Below are 20091 nucleotides of genomic sequence, written 5' to 3'. Positions count from 1 at the left end.
TTATTCCGCGATTTATTATTACTTGTACTTACTTCTCTTGAATAATTCTCGTTGCTCGTAGTCGAAGCTACGTGGCGAACAGGGTTCCCTTATGCAACGAGCATTTCGACGGTCGAAGTTTAATTAAAATGGCAAAACGTTAACGGCCAGCTCTCTTCCAGAAACATTGTTTCTGTGAAAAACAAGAGAGGAAACGATTAATTTAGTTGTAAGCTTGTACGCCTTAAGAACGATATCGCAGCTCATTAAACATTGCACGGCCATTATCTGTGGTTACAGAGAAACGTTGCTGATTATTCGGAATGGAAGCATCAATCAAGCAGTCCACGTTATCGGTAGTTACGCGCGAATCGATCCATGTACGCGCATTTATTACAAGACCGTTAACAGAATACGTAAAAGCCCGAGATAGACAATAATTCCATCGGACACAATACCATCGAACGTGCTTTACGACTATCCCATTCTTCTACATACGTTCTACTCGCTCTTTCATTCGTTGGCTGGCCGCAGTCAATCAAGAATCGACGGAACGAAGATCAAAAGTTAATTTCTTCGTTGTTGAAAGCTTCCCTGCAGGACGAAGCGGCCGAAATCTAAAGCTCCGTTTGCACGTGTGGACATTTGAACGTTCGAGTTTGAAATTTAAAATGCAAGCAACCGCAGCAATTTACAGTTGGCAATTATAGACTCGCGTTTAGCCGCTGAAGCTACGTAAATATATCGTGCCTTTTCTTCTTGCTGCGTCGTTTCTTGAGCACGGCGTCGACTGTTTCTGGAGCGGCGATCAAACTGAATACGTACCTTGTGCTTCGATCGATTGGAAATTCGCGATTGCACGAGCACACCGACGACTAAATCTCGACGACTCTGCCGGTTTTTCTTTCATTCTGGACCGCAGCGTCTCAAACGAACTTCGCCTTTTGCTTCGCGGAAGCCTTGGTAATTAAGAAGATCACCGCAACAGATTAACTTCGACTGAAACACGGCCGCGTTATTTGAACGTTCGGAAATTACATAAAGATAGAAAAGATAAAAAATAAATAAATCATTTACTATCATCCGTAGGGAACCGAACGTTCGAAAGGTGTGCCAAAAAGAAGAGAAGTTGCAGGAAATCTAAAGCACCGTTGTATTCTCGAACTCTTCAGCGTGCCAACTGAGCCGTGAGCTAGGAAGTAAATTAACGTCGGAGGAGGAAAAATTTTCGGTGAATTATAGCGAAGTCGCCGTGCAAAGAGACAGTCCGTCTGAGATACGTTGTTATCAGATCGATCTTTTCGATGTCTCAGATCAACAATGATAGATGCTATTGACTCGCGTGGTATTTGTTACACGTAGAAGATAATATTATGTGGTTATTATGTGGATCTAAAGTCGTATCACGAAAATAGACGGCTACGTAATTATTGAGAATTAGTATTAATTTCATTCAAGGCACTTGTGTATTTGTAGTAATTATAGAAACTATAGATAGACTTAAATCACGCCATTCAGACAATTTGGTTTTGATTGATAAATTTGTTTAATACATACCAGGTACCTTCGCCCTTTGTAGATTTTCCTCTTCGATTTCGAAGTATGGATGGAAAAAGATTGGAAGAAGGAAAAGAAGTACGTAAGCACGTTGTTTAACTTGACGGAAAATATATATTTCCCAATGACAAAAGTTGCATTCCATAAAAAAGCATGGCAGAGGACTATAATCGCACAATCGTGACACGATCGTACATGTTTATCAGTTAAATAATATCGACAACATCCTCCCAATTTATCGGGGGAGCTTTTTTCGAACGTCTCGCTCGTGAATCTCGCTTCGCTGGGAATAAACGATCTTCTTTCCTTAACGATTATATCATTAAATCTACGCAAAGTTTGAACAAACATACAAAAAAAAAAAAAAAGAAAAAATAAAACAAGGTAAACGATTAAAACAGTATTCGCAGGTTCCACGAGTAACGTGCAAATCCTTTTTTCAAAAGTTGCGACAATCTCGATCGTCTTCTCTCACAGTCCGTTTCACGAATTATAACGAACGTACAATTTTCTTTATGGCACTCGAAGGAAGGCACTCTTGGCAAATGACGATAAAAATATATAATACTGGTGAGATGATATACCGTTCTTGCCAGCCACACCCCATTAGGTACTTATTCATATCTCTTTCTCTATTCCTATGTTTCTTGTCTTTATTCTCACTTACAACCACTTACTTTCGTCGTTTCGATCGTCCTTTTCCTTAATTACATATCGATTATTAACTCATGGATACATATGCAACCACTATGTATATGTCTTATACCACGATCCAGTTACTCAGTCTTTCCACCACTCGCGTTTACTATCCGATAAAATCCTATCTAACGTCACGATCGTTTCAATTACAGGGACTAGCTGGTTGACTGTTCGTCGCCGACGACTGCATCATGATCGACTGTACAGTGAGAACCGGTGACGTGGTTGCCACGGGGGTCACGGTGTCCGAATGGTGATGATGATGATGGTACAGAGCCGACGCGTAATACTGCTGATGATGGTGATGGTGGTGCGGATGATGGTAACCGCTGGTTTCCTCGTTGTTATTGTCGCTGGCAGCGTTGTCGTTGCTCTGATGATGATGATGGTGGTGACCGTGGTGATGATTATTGTTCACCGTAGCGCACAATGGCGACGTTGGCGATGGAGACGACTGCGAATTGATCAAGTTGCAGCCGGTGGCGAGGATGTCGTGAACCGTGTGAGAACTCGGCCACTGTAGACCGACGGAAGTAGCCGTCTGATGGCCGACACCGGGATGAATAGCGGTCGGGGAAGACGGTGACAGCTTGCCCGGCGTCGTCGGTCCAACTGGAAACGCACCGGTACCAAATTGGTATGGAGAGGTTCGTTCGAATTCGATTATTCAGCGCTCGTATCAGGATGGAAGAAAGAGACGCGACTGTTGCCTGATATCCCGCGAGCTCGCTGCTAGAACTGAACGCACACTTCAAGTTGCGCTGGTGGAGAACGAAGTTTTCTTTTTTTTGGACAGGTTTGTGTTTTTGTTCCTCCTCTCTGTCGTATCGGGATACGAACAGAGAGGAGGTGCCACACCTACTGTGTTCTTCCACCAATGTGTCACGTACCGTGCCCGGTAGGTTGGCGTCTCGCTCGAGAACTTTGCTCCGAATGCAACCCTTGAAGGCTATCAGAGAATCACGTTGATGCTACGAGCGACGAAATTTCACCCAGTGCGTTCCATTTTATCTCAGAAATCAGCCGAGTCGAATAAATGCTACTCGATCGGATAACAACAAGATCAACTAAGTAACACGAAGACGGGGTGAAACTTCCACCACGATAGCCTTTAAGAGTTATCGATAACAGCACTTCTGATACCTATACGTATCTATGTGTTACATGTACGTATATCATTGATATAATCATCTAATGCAACGCGGATGCGAACGCGCGAAACTGAAAATCGCAGAAAGTTCTCGCTCGAGGAAGAAGAACAAGAAGTCGCGAGATCATTGAGGCTACCAACCTTGATGATGATGATGATGGTGATGATGCGTTACAGCGGGCGGCGGCGTTGCGTGATAAGGCGTCGGCGGATACGGGACAGGACAAAGGGCGGCTCCAGCCGCGGCCGCGGCCGCGTACAAATGATGATGATGGTGATGATGCGCCGGATGATGGGGATGATGATGAATCGCGGTCGCCGCGCCGACCTTGTTCCTCAATATCCTCGAGATGCTGCTCACCGATGGCACGTTGTATTTGTCGCACACGCCATCCGACAATAAACGATCCCTGATCTCCCAAGCGAAGATACCAGGATCCTTCAGTTTCAATTGTTTGATATACTGCACCACCTTCGGGGTGGTGACACGGGGTTTGCTGCCACCGATCGCGCCAGGCAGTATGCTGCCTGTCTCGTGGTACCGGGCCAAGATCTTGCTGACACAACCATGGCTGACTCGCAGCTGCCGCGAGATGTCGCACGGCCTGATGCCCAGCTGTGCAAGCTCCACTATTCGCAACCTGACCGCATTTGGCAAGGGTCGGCCATTTACGAACACACCCCCTAATTGGTTCACCTCGCCGTACTGTTGCTGCTGCTGTTGTTGATGGGGCTGTTGCTGCTGTTGCTGCTGCTGATCTGCACCGAGTTCGCTCCCGTTACTCTCTGTCCGTAAACAACGTCGAACGATGCATTAGCTTTTGGTAACTATAACAGCAATCGACTCGAGACGACCAGACTCGATATATAAATTTTATTTGTAACTGTTGTTTCTTCAAATTACTCTCCGCCGGTGGAACATTCGTTGTACGATCTTAGGCTGCCCTCAGACTATCATTGCTATATCTATATATAAATGTTTCAAGGTTCTCAACTAAAAGGATCAACGTGTACGTATTGTCGGTACAATATCGTCCAATATTCGTTGATCGTCTGGGAGCATTAGCCTAAAAATAAAGATTTTTTTCATTTATATCGGAAGAGAGCGAACACGTCGAGAGCAAATTCCCACCACTTGCGCGTTAACTCTGGTCGTCTTCGTTGTGGTCGAAGAACGGTTGGAAGCAGTCGAAGAAAAATTAGGCAGCCACCTTGGGTCGGTCGTCTTTTTAAAACGTGGTTGATTACGTCGCGACCCTCCGGGCCCATAAAACTCTTAATAAATTTCTGCTTCATTCGGTCCTCTTATTTCGGATACGTGACACCCCGTTTCTCAATTCGAATCCCGCGTTCCGATTCGCGAAAACAGCAACGCGACGTCGACTTATAAAATCGTCGCGAAGGGAAAGCCATGGATAATTTTACGTTACGCTGGAACGTAAAACGAGCGGATAATCTCGCATCGATTCGACGGGTTAGGCTACTAAATAACGCCACTATAATATACTTCGCATCGAGCCTTACACCTGGCGCCTGGGTTGGGTTTTAATGAGATGCAGATGTACGCCGGTTGCCTCTACTCGGCCGAGCTCGTCTGTAACAACCCTTAATTAGCGAAGCAATGCCCTAGCAATTGCCCCTAACTACGTTCCAAACCCACCTAAATTCCATTCTCCGGTAAGCAAAGACAACAACCCGTCACGAGAATAATAAGAGAGCTATCTTTAACTCGAGAGACCGATGCTCAAGTGTTGTTAGGACTCCCGGCGAGCACGTTAATTTTCCATTATTCAGGAAAACGCAGCGGATTTATAGGCGACGCTCGAAATAGAATTTTTCGCCAATATGCAAATACCTCGTTCTATATTACTTTACGATCGACACGAAACAAACGTAAACGAGAACGAAAACCAAAAGGAATTGAACGTCCTCCTTTTCGCAAACAGATGTCTTCCCGAGTGCAAAAACGTTAATGCGTTGACATCTTCCAGGTTCTTTGATGTCGAGGATCGAAAGCTCCTTTCTTCATTTTGCATCTATTTGAAGTGGCGTGCAGTAGAAATAGAGAGGTGAACGGATATCCGTGAAGGAAGTACGAAGTCGTCATCGAGGAACGCGAGTGTACTTTCCTCCGTCCATGGAAGGGGCAAAATTTATGTGGCTTGGCCCTTTCTCCCTTCGGTTACGTCGGTCTCCATATTCCCTACTCATCGTCTCTCTTTTCTACGCGAACGCCGAGCTGACGTACGCGTTACGGAGAAGAGGAATAAATAAGAAAACCGCGGCGGAAAGGAGGGCCCTACGATGCCTCCGTGATTCCTGGAAGAAGAGTTTCGTCGGCGACGCCGCCGACCGCAGAGACGCGTTTTTGCACGGCCACCGGCCACCATTTTTTTTTTTCTTCGTCCCCCTTTTCGACATCCCCTCGATCTCCCCGTAATGGCGGCTTCTTGGCAGAGGCGCGAAACACGCGCCCTTTACGCCACGTTTCCACCATCGACGATCCTCTATCAATTTACGTGGGGCAAGTTCGTTTTAGAACTTACGACGCTTGAAGTAATTTTCAAATGGTGCGATCTCGCCACTTTCGTTTCTTTCGCTGTTCGCTGATAGATATTTACTTATTTATCTGTCTATTTATTTATCTATCTGTACATGGAAGAACGATCTATTACGGATTACAGTTACGATACTTCACGTACTCGACGTAGAGCAGTAAAGACGAATGAAACAATATTATCGTGTATTTTAAAAGATTACATAAAAACAACGATATAATTTAGACGGTTATAATAAACAACACGTAGAGTGGAAGTTTTGAAGAATTTGAAAGATCCAGGAAGAGAGTCTACGGAGTTACGTATTTCATTGCTGTGTATATACACGTTCTATTGGACCTATTGGATCAGGGTAAAGTAAGTTAGCTGTGTAGTAATTTTGTGAAAAAAGTGGAGAGGAACGAAAAGGTCTGGAAGGGTCATCGAGTCGCATTTTACTTGATGTTAGATTTATATTAGATCGTTATATTTTATATTAGATATGGTATGGATTAAAACAGTTCATTTTTCTTTTTTTTTTTGTTAATAAATTTAAACAGGAAGATAAGATCGTCAATGCGTCTCCGTTCTTCTGGAGAACGTAGACGAAGGGAGTTTTGAGCGAGCTCATAGCTGTGATCGTTTTTTTAGCATTGAATTTTCTTCGTCTTATCTATCCAGTTATCGTATCAATAAAGCGCTTCAAAGACGAGGGTGTTCCGATTTCAATACCTTTACTGTAATTTTGTTACTTTTCGAGTTAGCGCGTATGTTAGACACTGTATTGCGAGTTACACGAGTTATATAGACGACATAATTTTTATCTACCGTTGACAGGTACGCAAATATTATCTTTAATCCGGAAAAAGCTCTCCGGTTTTAATCGAAAGACAAACGAGGAGGCGATTTTCGAAGAATCACCCCGCTAAAAGGAGCGAGTTTTTCAGCGGATCGCCGATTCGTGGAACGACCCCGACGTGGCCCGTTAAACTCCAACGATTTGGACTTAATGACCCGCGTTACATTAAAACTCCGTCTTTTTGCCGGCGAACCGTTCGATCGCGAGGGAGCAGCGCGGGCTCGTTAAACGGAAGACAAGCCCCGTGGTTTATGCGTGCTCCTCGTCGGCTCTCTTCTATAGGTGAGTAATTAATGAAGGGATAAACCGCTCGCATGATAGATTTATAATTACGATGAATTTCCTTGGCTCTCGAGCTGTTCCCACGAAACTGTCGACAACTCGCCGAATCGAGATCACGCTCGCGATAGAATTGGAAGTAAAGTGGAATTAAAAATTTGTCGGACGAGACAGAGACGTTGAAAGATAAAATTTCTGGGCTGCCAGATATGGAGCCTGTTTTAAGAAATAGAAATATTTCTTCTAAGACTTGTCGTCTTTATAAGTAACGAAAATGTAAAACAATTATTATCTTCGTGATTGTTTGCAGAATAGCACCTTATAACCTTACATAAAGAATAGAACCTTATAAAGAATAGAACCTTATAAAGAATAGAACCTTACGTTCAACGAAATGTTCCTTTCTTTATGCGATTTAAGGGAAATATTTTTCTTACTCCTCGAGCATTAGTCCTCGAGTCTTAAAGGACCTAAGCTCTAGTAATCCAATAAGGGTCGGCAATAAATTCTCGGCGGTTTATAGGTTTCTCCCTAAGCCTACCAGCTTTAAGTCCAGCCGATAACAGGAACGAAAACAAAAGTAGATTCCAGAAGACAAATATCGAAATCTTATAAACCAATTTAGACATTGCACAATACATTGATCTCTTTGTGAAGCATATGAAGAAGAGTTTCGTCTTTCGGTATTGTTACAACGAATATTAGTTGGCCGTGAATATATTTCACTTTCAGTAAAAGTGACATGCTTTTGATTGATTTTGAGTCGGTTCTTGCTGGTTCTCCCGAATTACTGGAAAGTGAAGCTACCTCCTTGTTGTAACAATCCTATCGATCGAAATGTAATTGACTGATCCACGTATGTTTCATTGGTATAAAGAATACAAATTCGCAACAAGTTCTGCCAGTTTATAGTTGTTTATAGAGTCAATTTATAGTGCTAGAGATATTCATCTTCAAAGTTGAAAGTTTTAACCCGTAATTCCCCGTAGTAAGGTCGCTGGTAAACTGACTTTTTGATCAATTACGGAAAAACCGGTTTCACAAAGTTGTTAGGAAACTAACATCTATGTTCTGTAAAACGACTAGAAGAATCCTTCTTTTTCAAGTGCAGCTCCGACCTCGCCAGTTTCGAATCAAAGTAATTGTGGAATATATAGCATCAGTAATCTCAGCGTGCAAAATATCTCTATGTTACAATGCGAAGTTGTCATTCTGTCCATTTCTGAATTATTCCTTAGTGTGTGCGTGTAGGAAGTGTAGACAGCCAAGAAATTTCTTTCTATGGCTTTCTTTCTTTCTTTATATGGCTTTCGAGTCTCAGCGTGTTTTACTTTCGAGAGATGTCGTCGCGCTACGAATATCTTTAAGCTTGATTCACACTGGCGATCACGGTACGATCAGATCGCATCGAGTCAACCGTCGGTCAAAATCGCTATATACGTAATTCAAGGAGAGCATTCACAATAGGCGGTACGATCGGCTCAAGTGAAAATCTGTTGACCGTGACATCGACATAGTAGCAATAAAAATCGCGAAAGAACACCGAGCGTTTGATTGATCGAACCTTGACCGCTGGTACAAATCAGGCTTAAGAACTGGAGCGACGAATTGTAAATGTTAAAGTGTACGAGCTCGTACCTATCAATGTTAATAAACTCTACACCGTCAATGTTCCTCGGTTGACAGTATCAGAGAAAAAGAAGAATGTCCCGAATGGGAAAGAGATCCTCCGGGTGCAGAGCATGTGTGCAGACACACACGCGTGCACGGTTCACCCTCCTCAACGATGAATACGTGTATTACACGCGTGTAAAATGACTACACGCGTCGGACCCTTTGATGTCGGCCATTTATCACCGTAGACCGGAGAAAAAGTCTAATAATATTGCGTGCACCGCGACGTTCACGCGCGTGTGCGCGCGTGAAATGGCCAGATCGTTGGTTCCACGCGCGCGATTCGCAGACGTATGCGTCCACTCGATCTTCCTACGACGATATATTCCACCTCGATTCGCGGGATCCGAGAAATTTGAGCGGTTCTTCGCGTAGACGCAGGGCAAAAGGGAAGAAAGGGAAAGAAAATGAAATGAATCACAAGCGAATCAACGGAAGCTTTATAAGTTAACAGACGATTTTACCACAATCGTGGGTTATATTAGAGAAACGATGGAAGTCGACGTCATGCTCGTGATCGAGATTGATAGCGCGAGTCCAGGCATAATTGATAACGTCAAACCGTGACACGGACATTACGTTGAATGGTCGATTGATCGAAAACCATGCGGACCAAAGGTATATATCATACCTTTATAGAGATAGGTTGCCTTCAATTTATGTAAGTTTATAGAACGAGCTTCGAGAGATCGAGTATAGGTACTTTTATATGTTAATAATTTGTACTTCTCCCGCTTGGATTGCAATTCGTAACATTTCAGATACGCTGCACATGAGCTGTCGTATCAGGTAATTTATGTTCTCGTTATTTTGCCAAACATTTTGAAATTTTCTCTTCGAATCATAATTTGAATAGGTTCCAGATATTTTCAATAACGTTCAACTCTAGCACGACATACTACAATTTATGTAGCAATATAGCGGCACGACACAGTATAGCAATGTATCAAATAGATCAGTGCACGAGCTTTTACACAGGTTCGGTAATAACATGGACAGCTAACGACAATTTGACGTTTACGACGCGCAACTGAAAAAGTGAAACATGGTCCTAACTCGTCTCGCGCGTGGTCCTAAATCTCTTCGATCTCGCTCGTAGCTATGTATGTTGTTATTCGTGTAAACCGTAAACGATCCTCCAATTATTTCTCGTGGCATGCACGCCTCGTTTTCCAAGGAACGAAGAAGAAAACGATAAAAAGCAGCGAGCCGGCGAGACGACGAGGGAAGGATCGACTAATTTGGTAGCTGGAAATTTGCGAAAACGATACCGGGGAGGCGGAACAAATTGTCGCGGATAAAAGAAGCAGCAAAAATCGGCTGGTGCACGCTGCTGGTGTATAAGTAGAAAAGTTGAACGACGGACGCGCGAGTCCGTGATGTGGGCGTACACCGGACGAGTGATGGATGTCAGTGTCACCCTCGAAAACACGTGTTCCGCTTACATAGATGCCCGAAACGCGACCAGTGTTTGTCTACCATTCTCACTCGCTAATTATCGACCCCTCTGCCTATCCCCTTTGTCGGCCTCTCGCTCCTCTTTTATAGAAACGGATCTTTCGTTTAATTTCCGCGCTCGTCTGCACCCCGGCGCCCACATGTCACTGATTAGTTCCTTCCAACGCAAACGCCGCACCGTGTCGAAGATTAAAGGTTCTTCGTTTTACACCGTGAACGTGGAACAAGTTGAAACGATCTGAAACGATCTGGAGCAAGTTTTGGCTCGAAATCCATCGAATACAGTGGTACAGCACTGGATGGCACTGCTCTGTATCGCTCGCCTTCACGCATTACTCTGTGTTGTTTTATTTGTATTTATGTGACATTTTCCGCCAATACGCCTGCCCATCTCTACGATTGTGTTGAGTTTATCAGATCTACATTCCTTGCTTTAGTCTTTTCCATCCACCTCGATACATCGTTAGAAGGTAGGTTTATTTAACGAATATTTTGAAAGAAAATAGGTTCGAACTGTCTATATGGAACTTGACAAATGGAAACGACGCTTTCGAACATAAGAGGATTTCAATTACGTAAATTCGAAGCTTTATGAGTACTTTAAATAGAAGATTAGTTGTCGATATCCTTGTGGTAGTTTTCTATTTGCTTCGGCTTTCTATTGAACAATATCCAATGATATTCCTAATATTTAGTTTCTGCCTTTCACTACTCGACCTATCATTTTTATGAAATTCCTTTCAAATTTATTAGCAGTTTAGGTTTCCTTCAAATCTAATCAAAGTGTCTAAGTACTCATAAGTACATGTACGTTCTCGAACTCTACGGAATCGATCCAAATAAAGCGGAACATAATCTCCTACGATTAACAATAGAATGTCATAAAGCGAGACCTTTGTACTAGAACTGACTCGTATTCGTACTACTACGCATTGAACTTGGTCTCATCGCCAGCGTAGAGCGTTCGGTGATTAATTAAATTAACGAAAGGTGGAGTCGCGGAGCTAGTTAGGATTCGCGAGATCGTTTCATGGAATGGAGAATATTCTGAAGGGTCGTGAATCTTGATATTTAGCCGAAATACTTAGCGGAATACCGAGTCGATGCACGAGCATAGATTTATAACACGTGCTCACGTTGAATCCGCAGACGTTGAAAATAGTCCTGTCATGTTTCATCATTATTTCCAGAGGCCTCATAACCTGGGCACTGGCCAAATAGAATTGTTAGGACCTATGTGCCACCTCTTACGCAGTCATAATGTTAATAATTAACAAAAGTGCGTTGAACATATGCTTTCGATTCGCCGTATAACAGCGCGTTAGTTAGTTCGCAAACCTCTGCTACTTTTCTTCGATTCTGCTGCGAAACCGAAAAGATTCTCAATAATTCGAACGGGATTTCGCGTAATCTAAAAACTGGGAATTGTAATCGAATCGTCTATCGCGTTCGATCCAAGTATAGCAATACACGCAGTTACATGCAAGTAATATAAATCGTAAATCATGTCACGTTATCGCGAATGGTTAATTTATATATGCCAGGAATATATTTTTCGCGAACTCTTTAAGAAAAAAACTCGTCGGATCCCGACATCGAAAGAACGGATTTTGAATTTTTTTCGTCGATTAGCAGAGAGTCTATTTATAAGCGTGAAATTTATGCAACTCGATGCACGAGGAAATTAATTATATGCTAATCGCGGTACATTTTTCATGATAACCTCGTTTGACCTCGTCGAACATAGTTTCATCATAGCTCTGCCGATTTCCACATGCGGCTGCCGAGCAAACCGAGTGTTACGATGATTTTCAATCGAACTCTCTGATTCCTCTGCTAACGAAACGCGATTATCTCGTCAAGCAACTCTTCTCTTCAAAATTTTTCACCGTGACGTTTATGTTCCTTGTAAATATCAAACCATTTCCTTTGAACTTTAAGCTCAGTTTTCAACCACGGTCGATAATACCGATCGTTTGACGTTGATTTCCTCGCAACTTCGAGCCTGTACAATTCAATCAATTTTAATCACCAGTTAAATCGTGATTTTGAAAGCGTCTCTTCTCGTCGACGAAATTACGCACTCGGTTTATTCATTAAGCGTTTAACGAATAGATTTGTAAGTTTCCCGCGCGATTTTTACTCGGCTTCCCTTTCCCTCCGAGAGACCGTACCTTTCTTCGCGCAACCTAAAATACACGCGTGCAAAATTTATCTCGCACACGCGTGTGCGTGAGGCCGGCTCACATCTGGAATACGCGATGACAGTGGGACCGAAATATATTCGATGGACGAACAAAAAACGCGCTCCGCCGAAAATTACGTTCCCTTTTTTCACTTAGATCCTTCAAACGCGGCTCGATTTTCGTTAAATTAAACAAATAATATTCCTTTCGCCTAAATGATTAATAACGACCTTCCCCTTCCATCAAATTTAGTCTCTGCGCATTAGGAAAATTGGCTAAAGGAATTAAAATACGAGATATGCGAGAGACTTTGTCCATATACTTTGCAAAAACAGAAATCACAGAAACTCCCCAATAACGCAGCATCGCTCAAAATAAAACGATTTTACGATCCAGCTCGATGAAACGATGTTTCAGAAACGTTCGAAGTACGTATTTGTAATTTGAAGTTAGCAAACTTGCGAATCTACCTATAAGATTTCTAAGGAAATTTATCGATCGATCGTTTTGTCTATTCTGGCACATCATTCGGTATAATATACCGAAGACGGAATCGAGAGAGTTAAGTTTTCCTAGAGAAGACGAAGACCTCGAAGATGAATACCGAAGTAAACGAAGAGCGAGCCGTAATTGAAAGCATGTTCTGTGCCGAGACGAAAATTGCTACTCGACTCTGAATGCTATAGAGTCGCGACAGGTTTTTGGGATGGGCTATTAGAAGAAACCCCTGTGGCGGGCCGCCAGGATCTTGAATCACGAGACGAGTATGCAAAACTTCACGTCCAAATCGTGCAAGTAATAACTTGTCAACGATACATCTCCGGATCGTTTCGCCTTACGATCGTTGTTTGTGGATGACTATATGCCGTATCTAATAGTCCATACGATACGTTCCACCTTGCCACGCTTTCATAGCCAAATCGCGATCCACGCTACATTACCTGAGGTACAGTCAGAGGGTTAACTTCGTTAATGTCGGTCGAAAACATTCTTTCGTCTTTTCATTCGCAGCTTTTAATTTTCATTCCTATAGACATGTGCAAATCGAGGTTTTCATCGAATGTTTCCGTTCATAGGCATTGGTACACTTGCGAGAAGTTCAGTGAACCTGAAAAGTCATTGAAAAATGATCAAAACCTCTAAGAGTTATCGTTTCGCTTGAAACGTTAGACTACAAGGGACTCGTGTTATGTATAAACTGTGGATGATTATATAATATGGATTCAGATTTTGAACAGATTTTTTCGAATATCTGATCTAATCTACCTTCAATTTTTCTAATAGGATTTAGATCAGCAAACTTTCGAGATCAATCATAACTTATTATAATACTATATCATGTTGTAATGCAAATAATTTGGACAAATATTAGGTTGCAGCGTCGTATACAGAAGATTGATCGATTAAATTGTTTCTTGGATATTTTAAATTAATCGTGAAGTATCGCATAAAAATAGCAGGCGTCCTGATACTTAGATACGAATTAGAGCATAGGATCAAATAAACAAATTTAACTATGTTTAGTAGGTAATATAAATGTCAAAATAAACAGAAATGTGTTTCTTATTCCAATCGAGATATTTACATAGTTTAATAGTTTACATCGTTTACCGTCTCAACGAGTCGATTATGTTTCCAAATTTATTCATTAACAATATCCATTCCTTTAAACGACCGAAGAGATCGTCGTGCAATAACATTTTACTGAAAGTTCCATAATCCCGAAAATATGATTCTGAGAACGAGAGAGACACATTAAAGTGTTGCTTAACAGTCGCAAAAAAGAAGATATCATCTCTTACGGTTTGGGTAATCCACTATTTACGTATTTAGCGATATCGATGCAATTTTAGTATATTTAGATAGTAATTGGTAGATAATCGTTTTAGCTTCACTTCGTAAGACAGTGTTTTAACGTTCCTACAATTAAACTCGATGAAACATCCAGAATGAAAGATTTTACGAACCGGTTCGATACGACGATGTTTTAGGAGCGTTCGGAGTATTTGCAGGACCTTTAGGAATCTGTAATTTGTAGTTAGCAAATTTGCTTTAAATTTAGTCAAAAGTCATAGTAGCAAATACGGAAATTAGCTTTAAAAGGGTCGAGAAATTAACGACCAAATTGTCGCGAAGTTTTCAAACCTTCTGAGAGGGCTGAAAGAGGATTCGAAACATCCCTGAGAAAGGAAGTCAGAGACAGAACAGTTGGTAGGTAGCTCGAGACAACTCCAGAAGCCAGCACAAGTATTTGAGCAGTCCTTTGTCAACTGGACCCTTAAAAGCTAGCTTCCTTGTTTAACTAGAACAAACGGTACTAATTGAACGCTAATGAATCTGTAACTGCACGTTGTCTGACAGTGTCAATAAGACACGAGACGTTCTCCCCAATCTTTCATAGGGAACAATCTGATTTTCTACTTAGACTACAGAATCGAACAGTATCCTCCTTTCATCCAAATTAACGCGAAAATCTTTTCCAATGTTGTCTATAAAAAACTACACGAAATGTCCAAACCTTGTATAATATTTAATACAGATGAGCTAAATCTTTGTCTTCATAAGAATTTATTAATTTTAATTTTTTAGCTTTCTCTTTGTATTATTAATTTGCATAAGCAGATATCGGAAATCTAACAACAAAACATACGCATTTATTCCCACTACATTTGATGTTTTCATTTTAATCATAATCTTTTATGTTACGAGTCCTATCTTATCTATAGCTATACATCTATATATCATAGCGTTAAAGCAAAAGTACAACATTGTTTGTAACTAGTCTGGACCTCGCAGTATGTACGATATTTCTTATAATATTTAGTAGGTGAACTAAATCTTTGTCCTCGTAAGATATGAATTTGCATAAACATCGGCGGTCTAACAACGAAATATACCTGTTTATTTTCACTACAACGCCACTACAGGTCTATAGTTCTAGCGTTAGAGCGAAAGCATAACAATACTATTCTAACTGGACCCCCACAGCAGCAGTTAAGAATTAAGCATCAGCCGACCAGTAGTGCATTAATCGCTTAATTATTGCACGTCGATAGCAGCGTGCACATTACGAGCATTGTTAAACGCGATTGATGAATCTCAACGTCCACAGATAGCTTTGTGAAACGGTTGGCGATCAGTGCAAAATAACGGAGGATCGTTTAACGGTCAATCGTTCGTTGCGAAGTACCGTGACAAATTTGTATCGTCCGCCGTAATGTCTCACCCACGTAAACAGGCGTGAAGGAATACAAAAGGAACATAAAACGTCGTTTTATCTACGGAATACGTTTCCAATGTACCGCGGTTACATATCGAGGTCTTGAACCGTACATGTGGCTACGGGTGTATTGGTGTCAATGACTTCAGAGATTGTCAACGTCATTGGAGAAAAAACCAGAGCCCGATAACACAGGCGTTTTAAACCGACTCAAACATCGCCTCCGTTTCCATCGTTCTTCTTTCTACTCGCGCTGCGAAATTTTACCGACTTTCACAACACGGTCATCGCGGTCGGTCCTATTAAAATATACCCTTCGAAGCAGGATAACATTTTTAAAATCGAATCGAAGTACTCGGATTTCCTTGAGAAGTTAGAAGAATTAACGCGCTGAATGAGGCGTAAGAAACTTTCGAAAAAAGTTACGATCGATCAGCGATAATAAACGTCGCTTTTTACAACTTTTCCACCCGATGCTGTAAGGAAAAATTAAACGATACGTTTTGTAGATTTATGCCAGTTACGCTATAGCACCGAAAGTGCTGAAAATTTCATTGGAACCGGTTAACGTTGCCACGAGCTACGAGCGATGGAAAATAGCGACAAACGCAGTTTTCCACGATTTTCAGCCTGAAATCTAAAGCTCGTTTCCGTATAGACCTATTTCGACGAATTAACGTAACCGGCTGTATATTTATCGTTTATCATCAAGAAAAACATGACTCGTACGACTAGATATTTCCGGATTTTTATAAATATTTAAAAAGAGGACCCGTATCGCGTATACTGTCTACGCTTCCTATGATTTATTGCATGTTTCCCGCACAAAGTCTTCGTCCTAATCGAATACTTTTTGGGGAACACTCGAGCTAATAGATTTTTTAATTATGCGTAAGTAAGATGGATAGGTTGGCCCGCGATTCGTACATGTACGAAATAATGTCGCGCGTCCATACGTCTGTGTAAAGATCGGTATTGCTGCAAGGGTAACGATAGATCTAGGTCATCGGCAGCGTTTCGCGCGTCACAATAAACGTGGAACATCATCGAGATTTATGATCCTGCGTTACCAAAATGTAGGTCATCGTGCACTCGGTTCAGCATCGTCGATCGGACGTGTCATTCCTCTAGACGTTTTCCAAAGACGATCGACACTTTTGCAATTGTCATACGTTTTGCAACTATCGTGTCATGGCGCGGATACTCATCTTACCGAAAAGTGGATCAATTTGTTGGGAAAATAGACGAAAAACGGAATAAATTTTTAAGAACCTTTCCCGGTGAACATTTGAGAGAAAACATCATCGTGAAAGTAAGATCTACAAAATTCTTATTAAATCGATTTCATCCACTGCCTTTGGAAATGACAATACATCGTCAACGTACAATACGATCGACATTGTACAAGGAATAAACTTTTTTTCCAGATTTGTTGCGATAAGAATAATTAATCGAGGAAGACGAAATCGGAGGATAGCGTAATAACAGCCAACGTTACGATAACATATATCAGAGGAAACTCTCTCCGTATTTCCAAAGATCTGTTTAGTTAACAGAAATGCGCAGTTGGCTGGACGTTTCACCGGTATCTGGTGGCATAGATCATGCTCCCTGAGAACCGTCTGCGAAACAGTCTCGTTAGGACGGTCCACTTCGATATTCGTCAAGCCAGAAAACGCCGCTGACATAATTATTAAACACCGAACGGATTCGTTCTACGCTTCGTGGCCACGGCCAGTCCCGATATACGGTTGCTACGCCTGGTCGAGAGTTTCAGAAGGAAAAGAAAAAAAAAAGGAAGAAAGATCGAAAGCAGAGCGATAAGGAGCCGAGGAGGGCATCCGGCACCCAGCAAGGTCAAAGGTTTCTGGAGAAATGAGTACAGTATACTTTCTATGAATGGATCGACTCGTAGCATCTTTCACGCGAATTATTCCACCATTTGCCAACTATTTATATTTATATCGAAGCTTTCGTAAATCGTATCGATCCTATCGACTGTCCAAGTCAGCACGTTATTCAGCTTACGTACGCTAATGCGTACGCTTTCGCTCGTATGTCGATAAGTAAATAAATTTCTGTTTCCGCATATTCCTTCTTCTTAACTCTGCTACCAGTTCTTTGGGTCGCTTTTTGAACCCATTGCACGTCGTTATCGTTAACGAATTTCTAACGTTTGGGAAAAATAGAATACGACAGGATCGTTGCTGATACGTATAATTTTTGTACGTATAATTTGTTGAAAAAAAAGAAGAGCGAGATTGGGATTAAAAAATTATAATACGAGTCCTCCTCCGTTAACAGATTTCTTTTGAAAAATCGTCGTTCATACGCATTTGTCGTAAATGAATTGTCTAAAATTTCTTTCGAGCAACTACACGGTGAAAATGATGATGAAAAGGAAACAGAAAACTTCGTTGGACGATGGTCGTACGATCGAGGAATGATCGAATATCGTTTGTCGAGACTGGCAGAGCCGATAGAAGAGATTTAGATGCATTCTAGCGATCGTAAACAAAAAATTGGAATGAATCGAGCTTGCGCACGGTGTTTAGATGCGCTCGTGTTGGTAGATAATTCTGGCAACCTATTTCATTATCGTACGCGATTCGCTTGAAATTAATAAGTGGCGAGCGACGGCGCCACACCAAGATACAACCAAGCGCCACGTCTCATTTAATTATAAATTCAATTAGGTCGAAGTTGATTGGCATATGCAAACACATCGCGCGCCATCGAGATTCGATCTTTCATCTCGTCGAACAGTCGCATTCGGGCAAAAACGTACGAGAAGAAAATGAGTTTCACTAGGAGACCGGCGTCGAGACACCCGCGATTCATCGCTCTATATAAAGTTACATCACGCTTTGAAATTTCGCCGCAGATAAGGCGCGGATGGTCCCATTAATCGCGAAACAGAAATAACGTGACGCTAACAGAACTCAAAGTTTGACGAAAGTACATATCAAGCGTGGTAAATCAATTCTATGGCATGTAACGCTAACGTAAGCTTATACCAATGTAACGTAACAGCTACATACGGCAACGTATCTCTTATTTTTAGCGAAACGTCGGTCTTCGATGTATCGTTACGTACGTTGACTATCTCTCAATATTTTACAATTTCGTAGAAGATGTGACAACTGTCGTAAAACTTTCGAGCGAAGTATTTTGTATCCAACAAGTTCGAAAGTTCTGCTTCTACGAGTTTCGACTCTTCGATCGCGTTAGTTTCATAATTAGACGGTTCAACAAATATCGTTCAAATATAATTTTCCGCAGATACGTTTCTGCATATATTCTCCAGCTATTTTCAGCAACATAAAGCAAATTCTTCTTCGACTGTTCCAACTGTTCCAACAAACCAGCAATGAATTCTCCTCAACATGTAGCAATGTTTATTAAAAAAAATATTCACAAAAGGTACATCATTACGTAATCGTAGTTACGTTGTCGTATGGTACGAACACGAAGTGGGAATCGTAGGAGCAATTTCTCACCTAGCACGATGGGATCCATGAGGAAGAGCAGCCTTGCAGCCGTCGGCTACGCGCAACGCGGTTCCTCCAGTTCCTCCGCAGACCTTGCCCCGTTCACTCCGCTTTTCTCCGCTTTAATTATACTATGCAGGCTGATCGCGCGATTCGCTTACTCGATCTTCCGATTTGCCGATCTCGGTAATAGCTTGCAAAGCTCGTGCAACGATCTCATAAAGTCTGCACTGCGTTCACCGGTCTGCACCAACCGTGTTCCTTCGACTATCAGCATCCCTCCCGCTTCACATTTTCCACCGATACGTGCAACAGATCGCCCCGATCGTCTCGAACAATCTCGAACGATCTTCCGATCTTGAAATTCTCCTGTCGTACACGTAACAGAACGAATAACAGAATACGTGGGTAATTAGGTTGGCCGAGGAGGTATCGGTAAGTCACTTGGGCGAATGCGGAAAGGACACGCGAGCCAGGTGAAAGGTGGAGAACACTGGATGAATCGAGCGGTAACGAGCGTGAAGGGAGCCACGCCGCCTTCCTTCGTCGTCCTTCATTCACGCGCACCGAAGGGGGACACTGAAGGCGTTCTCGCGGCTGTACACGGAAAAACGCGACAATTGAACGGTAAATAATCCGGTGCGCGGCACCGTGTCCGTGTGCACTCGCCCTATAAAAGAAGAAACGTGAACATAAACGAAAAAGAGGAACAAGAGAAAGGGGCAGGGGGAGGGAAGGGGCAGCGAGAACGAGAAAGGCAGTAACGGCGGAGTCGCGGCTAGACGAGACGAAAAAAGAAGCACGGACACGGTCAATGGTGCGCGGCTCGCCCTTCGCTGCCTCACTGACTGGGGCGACAGATTTACCAGAGCAGAAATAAGAAATCTCCTCTCCGGCTAGTAGCGTAGCCTTTAGAACGCGGTCCCCCGCCTGCTCTCTTGTGTAAGTAGACTCCTTCTACGCGTATACGTGTACGACGCACGAATTAACATAGAAAGAGAG

At 42.3% G+C, this 20091-nt stretch overlaps 2 protein-coding genes and 1 long non-coding RNA gene across 4 annotated transcripts in view; 1 reads left to right on the top strand and 2 right to left on the bottom strand.

Moving 5' to 3' along the window:
- LOC117214442 (DNA polymerase epsilon catalytic subunit A) overlaps positions 1–3121 on the bottom strand; it is a 19122-nt gene extending 16001 nt beyond the window's left edge. For both annotated transcript variants that reach the window (XM_033460554.1, XM_033460555.1), the window contains exon 1: positions 3111–3121. The gene's annotated coding sequence lies outside the window, so the exon portion shown is untranslated. The remainder of the gene's footprint in view (positions 1–3110) is intronic.
- Positions 1–3694, top strand: part of LOC117214463 — a 6776-nt gene extending 3082 nt beyond the window's left edge. Inside the window, exons 2-4 of the long non-coding RNA XR_004488873.1 lie at positions 2388–2557; positions 2659–3031; positions 3563–3694. This is a non-coding gene — a long non-coding RNA (uncharacterized LOC117214463). The remainder of the gene's footprint in view (positions 1–2387; positions 2558–2658; positions 3032–3562) is intronic.
- On the bottom strand, positions 1614–20091 carry LOC117214454 (paired box protein Pax-1-like). Its single transcript, XM_033460584.1, has 3 exons — positions 19099–20091; positions 3527–4171; positions 1614–2847 (listed from the first exon to the last, which is right to left on the bottom strand). The coding sequence occupies exons 1-3, from the start codon at positions 19115–19117 to the stop codon at positions 2378–2380; spliced, it is 1134 nt and encodes a 377-aa protein (XP_033316475.1). The 5' UTR covers positions 19118–20091; the 3' UTR covers positions 1614–2377.

Source organism: Bombus bifarius, unplaced genomic scaffold (genome assembly GCF_011952205.1).
Source record: "Bombus bifarius isolate JDL3187 unplaced genomic scaffold, Bbif_JDL3187 scf7180000009200, whole genome shotgun sequence".
NCBI lineage: Eukaryota > Metazoa > Arthropoda > Insecta > Hymenoptera > Apidae > Bombus > Bombus bifarius.
The sequence above is the reverse complement of the archived record's forward strand: the minus strand, read 5'-3'. Positions and strand labels throughout refer to the sequence as shown.